General features: G+C 41.1%; 1 protein-coding gene across 1 annotated transcript in view; it reads left to right on the forward strand.

Moving 5' to 3' along the window:
- Window positions 1-17,286, forward strand: part of ITGA8 (integrin subunit alpha 8) — a 188,970-nt gene that overhangs the window by 78,393 nt on the left and 93,291 nt on the right. The window contains exons 14-15 of the mRNA XM_005910374.3: window positions 10,360-10,405; window positions 14,618-14,725. Coding sequence (XP_005910436.2) covers window positions 10,360-10,405; window positions 14,618-14,725 — 154 coding nt within the window. The remainder of the gene's footprint in view (window positions 1-10,359; window positions 10,406-14,617; window positions 14,726-17,286) is intronic.

Genomic DNA, 17,286 nt, shown 5'->3' on the forward strand with positions numbered 1-17,286 from the left:
CAAATCCCATATGACATCACTTATATGTAGAATCTCAAATGTGACACAAATGGACTTGTCTGTAAAACAGATACAGACTCACAGACACACAGACAGACTTCTGGTTGTCAAGGTCAGGGGGAAGGTCGGGGAGGGATGAATTGGGAGTTTTGGATTAACAGATGTAAACTATTTATAGATAATGAATAAATAACAAGGTCCTACTGTATAGCACAGGAATTATGTTCAATAACCGGTAATAAACCATAGTGAAAAAGAATATGAAGAAGAGTGTGTGTGTGTATATATATACATACATATAAGAATCACTGTGCTGTACAGTAGAAATTAATACAACACTGTAAGTTATACTTCCATAAAATAAATTTTAAAAAATTAAAATAAAAGGCCAGAGAAGGTGAAAAAAGGCTACTTGCTGTATACCTCCATCTATGCAACATTCTGGAAAACAGAATAGAGGATCAAGAGGCTAAGAAGGGAGTCGGGGCAGGCTTGGCAGCAACGTGCAGGAGAACATTTGGGGATGATGGAGCTGTTCTGAATCTTGGTTGTGTTGGTAGTTCATGACCAGATGAATTTATCAAAGCTCTAAGAGTAGTATATTTATTTTTTTTTAATTTTATGGAATATAGTTGATTTACAATGTATTAGTTTCAGGTGTCCAGCAAAATGATTCCGTTATACATACATAGATATATATATCTGCCCTTTTTTGAGAATCTTTTCTCACGCCTCCCTCTCATAGGGGAGACCCGGGTTCGATCCCTGGGTCAGAAAGATTCCCTGAAGAAGGGAATGGCTACCCACTCCAGTATTCTTGCCTGGAGAATTCCATGGACAGAGGAGCCTAGTGGGTCATAGTTCATGGGTCGCAAAGAATCGGACACACACACAGGCCATTGCAGAGTATTGAGTAGAGTTCCCTGTGCTATATAGTAGTTTCTTAGTAATTATCTATATAAAGTTGTGTGAATATGTCAATCCCAATCTCCCAATTTATGCCCCCTCCTCGCTTACCCTGGTAACAAAAAACAAGTTTGCTTTCTACATCTTAACTCTTATTTCTGTTTTGTAGATGTTTCATTTGTACCCCCCCCTTTTTTTTAAGATTCCACATATTAGAATACTTTTCAAGGCTGACATTTACTTTATGTAAAAACATCTGAATTTTAAGATTGTTTTAAGAGAGAAAAGTAGCCTGTAGCTATGTTCCTGGGAAGCACAGGGATGAAAATAGGTAACAGCCAGACTGCCTCTTTAAAACTTGGCCTGGCCACTTACTTTATTTAGCTTTTCTGAACCTTATTTTCCCTATTTTAAAATGAGGATAATTATGGTATCTACCTCACAGGATTGTCGTAAGAAAGAAATGCATATAATTAAAATGTTTAGAAAGTTAGCTTTTATTTGATATGTCTCTGCTTCTGGGTCAAACATTTGCATTGTTATAGATAGATAGTATTAATCGCTTAGTTGTGTCTGATTCTTTGTGACCCCATGGACTGTAGCCTACCAGGCTCCAATGTCCATGGGATTATCCAGGCAAGAATACTGGAGTGGGTAGCCATTGCCTTCTCCAGGGGATCTTCCTGACCCAGGGATTGAACCTGGGTCTCTTGCATTGCAGGCAGATTCTTTGCCATCTGAGCCACAACTGACATAGCACATTCTAAGAAAATTGTGCCAATTTCTATTCCCTCCAACAGAGGATACATGCGTTTCTGATCCTCTTCTATTGTGCCTAATGCTAAACTTTTCAAATTTCAGAAGTCAAAAATGATACCTCATTGTTTCTTCCATTTGTAATTCTTTGATAATGAATGAGGTTGAACATCTCTTCCTGTATTTATTGGTCACAGCTATTTATTTTTATGTGAATTGCCTATTTATTACCTTTTATTGAAATTAAAAGATGCTTACTCCTTGGAAGGAAAGTTAGGACCAACTTAGATAGCATATTAAAAAGCAGAGACATTACTTTGCCAACAAAGGTCCGTCTAGTCAAGGCTATGGTTTTTCCAGTGGTCATGTACGGATGTGAGAGTTGGACTGTGAAGAAAGCTGAGTGCTGAAGAATTAATGCTTTTGAACTGTGGTGTTGGAGAAGACTCTTGTGAGTCCCTTGGACTGCAAGGAGATCCAACCAGTCCATCCTAAAGGAGACCAGTCCTGGGTGTTCATTGGAAGGACTGATACTGAGGCTAAAACTCCAATACTTTGGGCACCTCATGCGAAGAGTTGACTCATTGGAAAAGATCCTGATGCTGGGAGGGATTGGGGGCAGGAGGAGAAGGGGACAACAGAGAATGAGATGGCTGGATGGCATCACTGACTCAATGGACGTGAGTCTCAGTGAACTCCGGGAGTTGGTGATGGACAGGGAGGCCTGGCGTGCTGCAATTCATGGGGTCGCAAAGAGTCGGACACGACTGAACGACTGAACTGAACTGACTGATTGGACTATTTATAGTTTTATTGGCTTCCCTGGTGGCTCAGATGGTAAAGAATCTGCCTGCCATGCAGGAGACCCAGGTTCAATCCCTGGGTTAGGAAGATCCCCTAGAGAAGGGAATGGCAACCCACTTCAGTATTCTTGCCGGGAGAATTCCATGGACAGAGGCACCTTGTAGGCTGTAGTCTGTGGGGTTGCAAAGAGTAGGACACGACTGAGCTACTAACACATACACTCATCGTTTTATTATTAATGTGTATGAGTCTGTCATAAAATAGGGTTATTAATAATAATTAACATTTATATTTTCATAGGTGCCTGACATTCTTGAGAGCATTGACAAATATTCCCATCTGATCAAGGGGCTGCATTGTGAACATCTACCACTATTTCTTTCACTTACCTTTAGAACTTGAATTTTTTAAAGTTTCAATTTTAAAATTCCTTGGTGATTTCTACATTTGGGGGGTTGTGTTTCGGCATCGGGCCTTCCCTCTGGAAGGGAACTTTTCATACAACTCCTAGGTTTTCGTTCCCACGTTTCTCATTCATTTGGAAGCTCTTTATGGCAGTTCTCACTGTCCAGAATTATTCTGAAATAATAAATGTCTTTTAACTCCAAGATTTTAAAGGAGGTGTTTGGTGGCATTTTGAGCAAGAGATTTCAGAATGTGTATATTTCTTAGGAAGATGGGAGAGTTAGAAGTGGGAAGAAAGAAAGTAGCAGAGAAGGTGGCTCACAACTGATGGTGCTCTGGGGACCGGGGAGTCGTCCCTCCATGAAACGCCTTTGGGAGATTTCCTCATCTAATCCTGTCCGCACTCTTCCTGTTATCTTCCCCTTCCCTCTGTCCCCCATCTCAGAAGTTTCCATTCTCTCTTTCTGCTCGCTGCCCACCTGGGCCCAGACTTCAAATCCACACTCAAAACAACACTGATGTTTTCCTATTGAACTTCTTCTAATTCTAAAATTTCCTTCGGAGATTAATGAAATCAGACCCTATAGTCCCAGCACCACTTTAAAGACTTGGCTCTTTACTGCTTTCTTGTTTAAAAACAACAATTTTGGAGAAATAAAATACAAAATAGAGGTGTAATAGGTCTCCTATGACCTCACATTTTTTAGGGTTATTTTTTCTTGCCAACTGATCCTGCATTCATGCTAATGTCTCCTTTTTTTATCCTTAAAAGTACTTGGTTCCATCAAAAACCAAAAGGAAAATAAACTATGTTTCTCCGGCAGTGTGAAGTGATAAAAAAGGACTCTAGCAATTTTAGAACCGTTTTTGATTAAGGGGAAAGAACCAATTTTAGTTGCCAAGTGTTTCTTCAAGGGGGAATAAAAGGCTAAATGTCTTTGCATAAAGAAAGGCAAAGTTTTTTGTTTGTTTTCAGAATATGCTTTTAAGAAGTTTCAATAAGAAAGGAAAATAGATAAACACTAGATAAAGGTATAAGATCTGTTGTCTCAAAGTTAGGGGAAAAAGTCCACTGAGTTATGACCCAGTTATTAATTGCATAATCACTTACTGAATTATGGAAATACTAGCACCAAAATTTGTCATCAGATTATCACTGAAATTCCTTGGGATTAACATACACACCACTATATATGGATGTCACTATAGAGGAGAAGCTGAGAGTCACACTCCTGACCATCAAGGGTAACCATCAAGGGCCTACTGTATAGCACAGGGAACTCTAGTCAATATTTTGTGATAACTTAGATGAGAAAAAAATCTAAAAAAAGAATGAATAGGTGTATGTATAATTGAATCACTGCTGTACCTCTGAAACTAACACAGCACTAAATCAACTGTACACCAATAAATAAAAATTAAAAAAAAAACAGTAAAAGTCCTGAAGGGAAGGAAGAAATTCCTAAGCATGACAGAATTGTGCAAAAAAATTGTTTAAACTGGGTGTCTATATATATATATATGCACACATATATAAACAAGTGTGTATATACATATATAGATACATCCATATACACAAACATAGGTGTGTATATATATTTGGAACATATCTATAATAGCATATGTATATTTGGAAATCACATAATACTTATCGAAACAAGTCACATATTTTGGAAAGACAGATTAGTTAGAAACACAAATGAGCAGATCTGTTCTTCTCCCCTAGAGAAATCTGATAAAGACCCTGAGCACAGATGCTTCTGGCCTTTTCCAGCAGGCACAATACCAAGGTGGTGTCTCAGAAGACAAGCATACTTTAGTGGTAGATAACTGTTTTCTCAGTCTCTGAATAACTGTGGCCACGTTCTCATGAAAAAAAAAAAAAAATCATGGCCTGTTTTGCCAGTTACTTGAGTTTTCCCGAGTAGGAAAATTCCCACCCTGAGGCCTAGGAATCAAAGTTCCCAAAGAAAAAGCGCTCCTGCCCCTGATGGTCAGGAGTGTGACTCTCAGCTTCTCCTCTATAGTGACAATCTGATCATGATGCAAGCTCTGAAGTGTGTGTGCGTGCGTGTGTGTGTGTGTGTGAGTGTCTCCCAACACTTTCAAGGGCACATGCAAAAATTCAGCAGAATTATAGTTGACATTAGCCTGTCTTAATAATTGTTCCATTTCCTTCATCTCTCTCTTTTTTAGTATATTATCTCATGATTACTTTTCCTCCCATTTCATAGGAGGATAAAGTCCCTGCCCTGTTTCTGACACGATGCCTGGTGCTGTGGATGCAAAGATTCTTTCTTTCTTCATTTCAGCCCCTACCATTCCATAAAATCTTTGTGATATGCAAACCCAAAGAAAGATCCCTGCCCTGGAAGAGCTTATAGTCTATTTTCTTGGTCATTTCCAAAGAGTAAATTCTTACAATTTGTCTGTTATTTATAAAGTGTCCAATCTCAAGATATAAACATTTCACCTTATTTGGAAACAAAAACAAAGCGCATGATCCCTTGGAATCAGTTTTCGTAATGGAACTTTCCTGTCTGGTGTTGTGTCAATAGACGCAGATCAGACCAAGTGCCACCTGTACTACACTTGTCTAAATACTGGAGTTCAGATTACACAGGAAGAACAGAGTCTGTGTTTCTTCAAATCAGTAGCTCTTTTTCCTCTGACATAGCGAAAATGCACTGTTGTGCAGGGAGAAACAAATGTCAACAGAAAAAAATGTGAAAATCATTGAAAACGGTGAAATTCTGATATGTTTTCAAAACTGGTAGACTTAGAAACTTTGCTTTCTGACTTCATAGATTTGAACCCTTGGAAAAGAGTTTTATTCCATGAGTCATAGGTACTCAGGTGGTAGCCCTTGACTTACTGTCTTCCTTAATCTCACAGACGGAGCTCCCTGCAGTAGTCCCCAACCTTTCTGGCACCAGGGACTGGTTTCGTGGAAGAAACTTTTTCCACATACCAGGAGTTGGGGCAGGGATGACTTGGGGATGGTTTCGGGGCCTTATATTTACTGTATACTTTATTTCTATTATTATTATATCAGCTCCACCTCAGATCATCAGGCATTAGGTCCTGGAGGTTGGGGACCCCTACTAGATGACTTTCATTTGACTTGTTGAACATGGTTGTTATTTAGTCACTCAATCTTGTCCAACCATTTGAAATCCCACGGACAACAGCCCGCCAGTTTCTCTGTCCATAGCATTCTCCAGGCTAGAATACTTGAGTGGGTTGCTATTTCCTTCTCCAATTAAACATTAGCATGCACATCTTTTAAAACATGGATCTTTGGAGTCCAGTCCTGAGTCTCTCATCTGAATCTGATGCTGTGTCTATATAACAATAAACTTTCAACTTTTTAAACTGAAGTATAGTTGATTCACAATATTGTGTTAGTTTCAGCTATACAGCCAAGTGACTCAGTTATGTGGAGATATATATATATATATATATGTTCTGATTATTTTCCTTTATAGTTCATTCAAAAATGTTTATATGGTTCCCTGTGCTATACAGTATATTCTTGTTTATCTATTTTATGTATAATGATGTGTATCTGTTAATCCCACACTACTTATTCCTCCCCCTTTCCTTTCCCCTTTGATGTTTCTTTTCTATGTCTGTAAGCCTACTTGTTTTGTATATAAATTCATTTGTATAATTTTTTAGATATCAGTAAGATCACGTAATATTTCTCTTTCTCTGACTTCACTCTGTATAATCATCTCTAGGTCCATCCATGTTGCTGCAAATGGCAATATTTCATTTTTTTAATGACCGACTAATAGTCCTGTGTGTGTGTGTTGTGTGTATCCATCTTCTTTACCCATTCATCTGTTGATGGACACTTACATTTCTTCCATGTAACCAGAGATATTTTGACTGATTCTAATCCTGAAGATATGAGTCTATTAAAAAAAAAAAAAAAAACATGTTTCACAAGAATTATTGTCTTTGGTTGGGTTCTTTAAGAGAAGACACTAAATATTAGAAAAGAAGTAGTTTATTTGAGGAATAACCCCCAGAAATCATTGCTAAGGAAGTAGGGAAGAAAGATGTGAAAAGGAAAGATTATTATCACGAGGCTGACTGGGTGAGCAACTAGGGCTTTATCTCACTGGGGAATTCTGGAGACAGGAAGCACATGTCTTAGAGTCGCCCTAAGAAAGAAGCCTTGCTAGCTCATGGACCTAGCTATCCATCCAGTCCCCATCCATCACGGGCTGAGGGTAATGCCCTGGCCCAGCCAAGAGAAGCCCCTAGAGAAGAGTCATAGTTGCTTGCAGTCTGACCAGTTCCTTTGTCTGGAAAGGTGAGTGCCAAGGGCATGTGGCTACAAATCATTTTCCTGTACAAACTCCATTAAACCAATTTAATTCCTTGATTGGTTTTCCATATGGCATGGCCAAAAAAGTTTCCCCGTCTTTTTTTCTTTTCATTTTCACCTCAGTTCTACTGGAATTAACCAATTATGGATCCAGCTATTGTAAGTTTTCTTCTGTGGCTGTTAATTCTGCCAAGTCAAATTTTCCCATCTCTGCATCTAAATTTTACTTTGCAGATATAGCCATGATCATTTTCATTTGTGCTTGGTTGCACCTCCTGAGAAAAAATAAGCATCATACATGAGATTAAGAAAAATGGAGAGTTCTGACTATGTATTAGCCAATCACTGAGATTGTTGTGAACATTACTCCTCAAAGAGTTTAAGACGTCTCTGTTGCCCAGTCCTGCTGTAACCCAGCTTCACCTCTTCTGTATGTGTGTAAAAGTGAAATTATCTCAGTCTGACTCTTTACGACTCATCAGTGAATTTATATGTGAGCCTCCTCCCTAAGCCTCAAATTCCTCTTCTGCCAAAACATAGATGTAGAGAACAAATGTATGGATACCAAGGGGGGAAGGTAGGGGGGAAGAGTGGATTGGAAGATTGGGATTGATATGTATATACTCTATGTATAAAATAGAACACTAGTAGATGTAGAGAACAAACGTATGGATACCAAGGGGGGAATGTAGCAGGGAGGAGTGGATTGGAAGATTGGGATTGATATGTATATACTCTATGTGTAAAATAGAACACTAGTAAGAACCTACTGTTGGAGAAGGCAATGGCACCCCACTCCAGTACTCTTGCCTGGAAAATCCCATGGACGGAGGAGCCTGGTAGGCTGCAGACCATAGGGTCGCGAAGAGTCAGACACGACTGAGTGACTTCACTTTCACTTTTCCCTTTCATGCATTGGAGAAGGAAATGGCAACCCACTCCAGTGTTCTTGCCTGGAGAATCCCAGAGATGGGGGAGCCTGGTGGGCCGCCGTCTATGGGGTCGCACAGAGTCGGACACGACTGAAGTGACTTAGCAGCAGCAGCAGCAAGAACCTACTGTATAGCACGTGGCATTCTACTCAATACTCTGTGCTGATTTAAATGGGAAGGGAATCCAAAAAGAGGGGATATATGTATACATATTGCTGATTTACTTTGTTGTACAGCAGAAACGGACATGACATGGTAAAGCAACTCTACTGCAACAAAATAAATGAAAACAAAAAGCAAATTCCTCTTCTGCAAAATTGTGCTAATAATAAAGACTTAACTTGCTAGGAATCACGTAAAGTAAATTCATTAAAAGGATTCCTGGCCTAGAATAAGTGTTCGATATGTGTTATTGATTATTAGCATTGTTGTTGTTATTTAATATTATTATAGTTTCCCTGCTTATCCATGGAGGCATATGTTCCAGGACTCTCAGTGGATGCCTGAAACCTCGGAGAATACTGAACCCTCTAGATACTATGTTTTTTCCCTGTACATAAAGATGAATTTATTAATTATGAACAGAGATTAACAACAATAACTAAGAATACAGTAGAACAATTATAACTATATACTATAATAAAAGTTATGTGAATCTGGTCTCTCACTCAAAACATCTTATTGTACAAATTCAGTGTCTTTTCAGTCTTAGCTAATTACTTCTCACCTACTGTGGTTTTAACTTTTGCAGCTTGTGGTAGGACCACAAAACTAGCATGAGTTTTTTTTCTTCTTCACAGTTTCACATATATAAGATTTTTTCTTACTATAGATCTTAGCAGCTTTAGCGTAGGATTTTGTTTCTTACTAAGTGGAGAATGTTCACCTTTTCACTTAAAGGAATCACTTAGGGCTTCTCTTTAGCACATTTTAATTGCTAGCATCACTCCTTTTTAATTTTTTTTGATCATGCCCTGCAGCATGCAGGATCTTAGTTCCCCTGACCAGGGATCGAACCCATACCCCCTGCATTGGAAGCGTGGAGTATTAACCACTGGAACACCAAGGAAGTCCCTAGCACCACTCCTCTCGCAGTTTAGTGCCATTATTAAGTAAAATAAGTGTCACTTGAAGAAGCACTGAGATGCCAAGTTGGCTACTAAGCGACCACAGATAGGACATGCTGGACCAAGAGGTCATTCACATCCCAGGCGGGATGGCGTGAGATTTCATCACGCTGCTCAGAACAGCGTGCAATTTAAACGTTTGATGATGCGTTGTTTATTTCTGGAATTCTCCACTTAATATTTTCAGACTGTGGTTGACCACAGGTAACTGAAACCAAAGAAGCAAAACCATTAATAAGGAGAGACTGTTATAATATAATATGTCAGTTATTTCATACACTACCAGTCACTCTGCCAAAACCATACTCGCCACCCACGTATTTGTAAGAGCGAAAGGCTGAGGTAAGATGGCAGCCAAACTGCTCTACTTCACCGGTAAAACACTTGCCTTATAGGATTGTTGCTGATAGGGGGATGATAAAACAGTGTGTGTGATGAGCCTGGTACATAGTAGGCACTTAGCGTATGCTTCCCTCTCCCTTTTTTTCTATTTCTTTATTTAGTTGCAGCATGTGGGATCTAGTTCCCAGACCAGAGATTGAACCCAGGCCACGTGCTTCAGGAGTGCAGTCTTAGCCCCTGCACCACCAGGGAAGTCCTTTTTCCTTTTTAAATTAGTTTTTCATTGGAGTATAGTTGCTTTACACTCTTACGTTAGTTTCTGCAAAATGAATCAGACATACATATACGTATATCCCTTCCCTTTTGGACTTGCTTCCCATTCAGGTCACCACTATGATCTTATTTACAAATCAGAAATAGAGACATAGGCACTTCTTCCCTTATGATTTAAGGTGTGTGCCTTGGGTCTGGAGGATATGGCATTATGACGAATATCTGAAGCATTTCTAGAAGGCTGGCCTTCCTGAGTCCAGTAGGGTTGGAGATCTATGGATTTATGTGTCATATTGAGTTACAGTGAAGTTCCTATATCCTTTCCAAAATGCCTTAGGAAAGCCGTGATTTGCTGTTCTTGTTTGTATGACTCTCATTCTGCAATCGGCATATCAGGTTGCTCTCTGTGCTATTTATAATTAATTATGAGTTTTGATCAATTCTATAAAATTTGTGCTTCTGTGTTTTTTTTTAGATTTAATTGTGGGTGCATTTGGAACAGGAAAAGTAGCAGTTTACAGGTATGTGGTTGATGGTCTGCAAATTTGTTTTTTTTATTATAATATATTAACTTCAGGTGTTGGAGAAGGCAATGGCACCCCACTCCAGTACTCTTGCCTGGAAAACCCCATGGACAGAGGAGCCTGGTGGGCTGCAGTCCATGGGGTCACTAAGAGTCGGACACGACTGAGCGACTTCACTTTCACTTTTCACTTTCATGCATTGGAGAAGGAAATGGCATCCCACTCCAGTGTTCTTGCCTGGAAAATCTCACGGACAGCAGAGCCTGGTGGGCTGCCGTCTATGGGGTCACACAGAGTCGGACACAACTGAAGTGACTTAGCAGCAACTTCAGGTGTATGACATTCAATATTTGTATATATTGCAAAATGATTACCATGATAAGTCTTATTAATTACATCTATCACCACATAGTTACAACTTTTTTTGGCCTGTGATAAGAACTTGTAAGATCTACCCTCTTAGCAACTTTTCAATATACTTTATATATAACAATAACACAGTATTATTAACTATAAGCACCATGCTGTATGACTTATCTTATAAATAGTAAATCCCCATGACTTACTTATAACTAGACGTTTGTACTTTTGACCACTTTCACCCATTTCCATCACCCCCTCTCACTGCCATCTCTGGCAACCACCAATCTGTTCCCTGTATCTATATGTTCATCTTATGATTTTGATTTTTGTTTTTAGATTGTACATATAAGTGAGATCATATGATATTTGTCCTTTTCTGAATTTTTCACTAAGCATAATACTCTCAAGGTCCTTCTGTGTTGTCCCAAAAGGCAAGATTTCCCTTTTTGTGGCTGAATAGTATTCTGTTGAATATGTATCTTTATTTCTTCATTGATGGACACATTCTTCTAGTTGTTTCAGATGCATTTCCTCTTTGTTTTTGGTTTTGCCTTAAATTATTTCTTTTGGAGAACATTGAGATGCTTTTTTTAAAGTTTGGAGGAATATTTTCCCCTCAGTATTTTTCCCTTTCTTTCAACCTTTCTGTTTTTGTTCTCATATCTCATGACCAAACTTCCAGCCTCTACTAGCATAATGTTAAATAAGATATGGATCTTAGTGGAACTTACAAAATGACACATTTTTTAGGTGGCCCTCAATGTAAATACTTCTCTTTGCTTTGGAAATGAATTAAAATGTGCTTATACATAAGGAAGGTGGGGCAGGGGAATGGTATTATGTACCCTGGCCTCTGTAATCAAGTGTGGACACTAAATTAGGGAATAGAAATACTATCCAAGAATTGGTAGTCTCCAAAAACAAGCATTGAACAATTCAAATATGACAGATCTGGATTTTAAAATACCTAGCCATTGCACCTCTAATCCAATTTGACTGTTGTTCTTATAAAAAGAATGCACTGTGAAGAGACAGACATGCATACAAGGAGAAGACCATGTGAAGATTGGAGTTAGGCTGCCACAAGTGAAGAACTTTCAGAAGCTAGGAGAGACCCCTGAATGAATCCTTCCTTAGAGCTTTCAGATAAAACATGCTTCTCCCGATCCCTTGGTGTCAATAAATTTGTGTTGCTTAAAAAAAAAAGAAAAAGAAAAACCTGGCCATTCCAGACACTCACCCATTTGTACTCTTGGGCAAGTTTCTGTAACTTTCTGAGCCTCAGATTTTTTTTTCATATGTCAAATGGGCATAATACTTACATTATAAAGTTATTTTGTTAAAAGGATTGAGACTGTGCATGTAAAGTAAACAGAATAAGTAACCAGTAGGCAGTGATCAAAAATTGAGATTCTGTTTTCATGTTTAAAAAAGTGTTACAGGAATGTAAGACACCAGGTAAGGTATCAAAAGGCAGAGAGCTGATCCAGGTGTTCTGGGCACGTGACCTAGCACAAACCTAGGTCAACTCCCCTAGGGATTCTAAAGTTGGTTTCCTTAAGGAGGTAGGATTATCACCATCAGTACTAAGACATCCTCAGAGAGTTGATGTATACCAGCCGCTCTCCATTTCAGGGAGTAGAGAATCAGGTGATTGAAATGCTCAAAGTACAGGAAGGAATGGGACTGTGTTTGTGGCCATGAAGCAGCAGCACTTGGAGCTGCTGCTGCTAAGTTGCCTCAGTCGTGTCCGACTCTGTGCGACCCAATAGATGGCCTCCCACCAGGCTCCCCCGTCCCTGGGATTCTCCAGGCAAGAACACTGGAGTGGGTTGCCATTTCCTTCTCCAATGCATGAAAGCGAAAAGTGAAAGTGAAGTCCTAAGTCGTGTCCAACTCTTAGCAACCTCATGGACTGCAGCCTACCAGGCTCCTCCGTCCATGGGATTTTCCAGGCAAGAGGCACTTGGAGCTGATGGAGTGCAGTTGTCTCGTGGTCCAGCCACTATGCTCTGAATCTACATTTGCAACAAGGCCCTGTTTCCCATAAACGGCTCCCAGTCGATTACTGGACACAATAGGGATACAAACAGGCCCACCTGGAGCTCCACAAACAGGCAACTTTGGCTTAAGACCCTCCTCCCCGAGTGCCCCAGCTGGAGCTTCTTTCCCAGGTTGCCTTTTCTTTCCTTGTTCATTCCCAGGGATCAGACCTACATCACACTCTGTCTTGTGTGTCTAATCCTGTTTAACCTGCTTTTCCAAGGCCTGGAGCTCACACAATATTGAAAATAAAAATCACCTAACAGCATACAGATAGTATACAGGAGTTTAGGAAAATTCCCACTAGGCGCCATTATGGTAATCATGAAATCCTTTAAAGCAGTGCCCTAAACAACGCGTTGCCCCATGGCCCAGCCCTACCACCTGTCAGAGGAAAACTTAAGCAGCATGGCATCATCTCACATTGTCATCTGGACATCTGGCTCCCAGCTCTCCTGTCTTGGCACCAAGCTTTAAAAATTTGCCCCATTCCCTTTCCCAGTGATTTACTTTCTTGTCTGGTTTATCCTCACCTAGGTGGTTAGAATTGAGTTTATTCTGTATTAGTCCTTTTCCTCCAGCTCGGCTGCACAACAGAATCACCTGGAGGGTGTATTTGACATTCGGGTGCCTGGCCTTGACCCCCAGGGGTTCTGATTCAATTGCTCTGTGGTGAGCCTGGGTCTGGTTTCTGTTTTAAAGCTGTTGGCTGCTTCTGTTGTGCAATCAGGACTGGAGAACCATTGCTCTGTATGAAGCACAGAATGAGTCCACCCACCCTCAAGGGTTTAGGTCAATCTGCAAAGCTTGGCTAGAACATTGCCAATCAACATTTAACAATCCCCACTGGCCATCTATTTTACATGTGGTGTGTATGTTTGCACATTACTTTCTCCATGTGTCCCGCCTTCTCCTTCCCGCTGTGTCCACACGTGTATTCTCTATGCGTCTCCACTGCTCCCCTGCAAATAGGTTCATCAGTACCGTCTTTCTAGAGTCCATATACATGAGTTTATATACGATACTTGTTTTTATCTGACTGACTTCACTCTGTATAATAGGCCGTAGGGAATTCGCTGTATGAGTCAGGGAGCTCAAACTGATGCTCTGTGACAACCTAGAGGGGGTGGGATGGGGTGGGAGGTGGGAGGGAGGTTCAAGAGGGAGGGGACATGTATATACCTATGGCTTGATTCATGTTGATGTATGGCAGAAACCAATGCAATATTTTAAAGCCATTATCCTTCAATTAAAAGTAAATAAATTTTTTTAAAAAGTAAAAAAATAACAAAGCAAAAAACATTTAAAAGTCCCTATGCAGGGACTTCCCTGGTGGTCCCGTGGCTAAGACTCCATACCACCAACACACGGAACCCAGGTTCAATCCCTGGTCAGGGAACTAGACCCCACATGGCACAACTAAGACCTGGCACCTCCAAATAAATAAAAATTCAAGTACTTACAGGTGTGACACAAGTGACTGTAGGAGGATGTATTTCTTCATATTCAGATGTGAATGTGGATAGACTAGCAGATCCCAGGGAAGTATTTCATAGCCATGTCACCAAAATAGTGTGAGCACTCCATAGACAGAGCAGGTCCGTGAATGCGGCTTTGCTCCAGGGTCTCCCAGCTCCATAATATTCATGAGCAACCAGAGGTGTCTGAACGTAGCTGGTTGAATCCTGAGCCCACCTGTTCACGCAGTGAGGGGAACTCTTGGCACTGGGGCTGGGAATGTTGGCAGTGGCTTCTGCCTGCTGCTCGCGGGACTGATTAAAGCCGTGCATCTTCTCCCTGCAGAGCGAGGCCGGTTGTGACGGTGGGGGCCCAACTTCTCCTGCAGCCGGTGATCATCAATCTGGAAAACAAAACCTGCCTGATTCCAGAATCAGTGGCACCTGTGGCCTGGTGAGTTTCTACAGTGCTTCTTGCCCTCTTGTGTGAACTCAGATCACCTGGGAATCTCGTGAACCTGCACTTCGGGGGCCATAAATCAGGGGCGGGACCTGAGACTATGTTTCTGAAGATGCTCCAAAGTGGTGCTGATGTTGCCAGTCTGAGCACCACATCCGAGTAGCCAGGAGTTAGTCTATAAAAAAAAAAAAGTAACTGACACAATGCTGATCTTTCGCTGTCGACTTGTATGAAGGGTATGTCTCCATCTTCAGGCACAACATGAGATGAAAAACAAAACTAACCTGAGAAAATTCCCAGCCAAGCGAATCTTGGAGTTCTTTTAAAATCTTGGCATACTAAAACCAACATTAAATAAACTGAAAATATAATAAAAAAAATCTTGATGCTTGTATTTGCATATGCTTATAAACACTTTCCAGACATATGTATTGTCTTTTTTTTTAAATAATGGGTCAGATTGGGTCAGATTACTCACTTTCTGTGCTGAAGACAGATGTAAGTTTTATAACCTCACATGTACAATGAGATGGAAGGTAAATGTTATAGAGATTTTTGTGTCCTCACCCAAATTTGGGGGGCTATGATCTCATCATCAGAAGCAGCAGTAAAATTATGGTTCCTTAGCCTGTACTGTAGGAGAACACAGTTTAGACATCTGAGAATTTTCCTTCTGAATCTGGCCAGTCACCTGAAAGGACCAAGAAATAGAACTTGAGTGTAACACAGCTCAAGGAACTGCCAGTTTGCTTCTCAGTATGTAGGTCCTCCAGGGTCAGAGGTCTGTCTTATTGGGTAATGCTTTAGGGTAATATTCTCTGATATAGACACAAGCTTGGCCCAGGGTCTCAGCCTATGCAATTGCCCAGCTTGACCCCAGAACCACAACTTTTGGGCCCGACTATGTAGGACCCTTCTTTCTCCAGATTTTAAAAGGACGTATAGAATTCATTCCTGGCAACTTATCAATCCCACAACCTGGGCATGTTATAACCAATTTAACAGAGGCTATAACATACCTCTCTGCTTTGAAGGCAGACACCCACAGGGGTATCCTATTGGTAACATCTCCACACAATTCAACCATACCATCACCCTGACTCACCCTCTGACATTAGAACAAAATTGGAACACAGCCAAAACACTGTCCAAACCGAGATCAAGAAATCCAAAAAAAAAAACAACAACAAAACAAAACTACTCCCCCTCCCAAGGATCGTGACTTTTTGGTCTCTAAAATACAGGTACCATGTAAGACCCCTTTTGCTATAGATTCCAGTAGTTCCTCACCCCCTACCATCTGCACAGGGTAGGACCCAGTAAACATCTCCAATTGCTCCACACTTCTCACACAGTCACTAGTCTGGGGCAACAAACCTGCTTTTTAAAGTTCTGTGCAACATCCAGGGCTTCCCAGGTGGCGCTAGTGGTAAAAAATCCACTTGCAACAGAGGAGATGCCAGAGACATCTCGATCCCTGGGTTGTTTGGTGGTTTAGTCACAAAGTTGTGTCCGACTCTTACGCCTCCATGGACTGTAGCCCGCCAGGCTCCTCTGTCTGTGGGATTCTCCAGGCAAGAATACTGGAGTGGGTTGCTGTTTCCTCCTCCAGGGGATCTTCCCGACCCAGGAGTCGAACCTGAGTCTCCTGCATTGTAGACAGATTCTTTACTGATTGAACTACAAGGGAAGCCCCAATCTCTGGGTTGGAGAGTTCAATCCTCAGGTTGGAAAGATCCCCTTTAGGAGGAAATGGCAACCCACTCCAGTATTCTTGCCTGGAGAATCCCATGGACAGAGGGGCCTGGTGGTTTATAGTGTACAGGGTCGCAAAGAGTCAGACACGACTGAACACACACACACACTCCAAAAAATCAACAAATATTTGGAGTGTTTTAGATCTGCCCCCATTTTCTAGAAGACATGGCATAACTCAGATGATATGGTCAGCTCCTGAGAAAGTCAGAATGCAGAACACATCAGTCTAGACCCTTAGAAAAAGAGTCCCCAACCTCCAGACTGTGGACCGGTACCTCCTGTCAAACTAGCGTCAGCATTAGATTAGAAGTAAAGTTCACAGGGAATTCCCTGGTGGCTCAGAGGATAAGGCATCTGCCTGCCATGCGGGAGACCAGGGTTTGATCCCTGGGTTGGGAAGATTCCCTGGAGAAGGAAATGGCAACCCACTCCAGTATTCTTGCCTGGAGAATCCCATGGACAGAGGAGCCTGGCCAGCTACAGTCCACGGGGTCGCAAATAGTCGGACACGACTGAGCGAGTTCACTTCACTTCACTTCAAAGTTCACAGTAAATGTAAGCCCTTGAATCATCCTGAAACCATCTCCCCCAACCCCTGCTCCGTGGAAAAACTGTCTTCCACGAAATCAATTCCTTGTGCCAAAAAGGTTGAGGACCACTGTTATAGAATGTATTCCCAGCCAGTTTCAGCATGTTGCTCACGGCCTCTGGACAGGGGTTCATACAGGAATCAGAGCCTTTAAGGGTGGAGGATAAGGGGTGTGGACGACCTTGAAGAATTTCTTTGCTGGGACCTC

Source organism: Bos mutus, chromosome 13, assembly GCF_027580195.1.
Source record: "Bos mutus isolate GX-2022 chromosome 13, NWIPB_WYAK_1.1, whole genome shotgun sequence".
Classification (NCBI taxonomy): Eukaryota; Metazoa; Chordata; class Mammalia; order Artiodactyla; family Bovidae; genus Bos; species Bos mutus.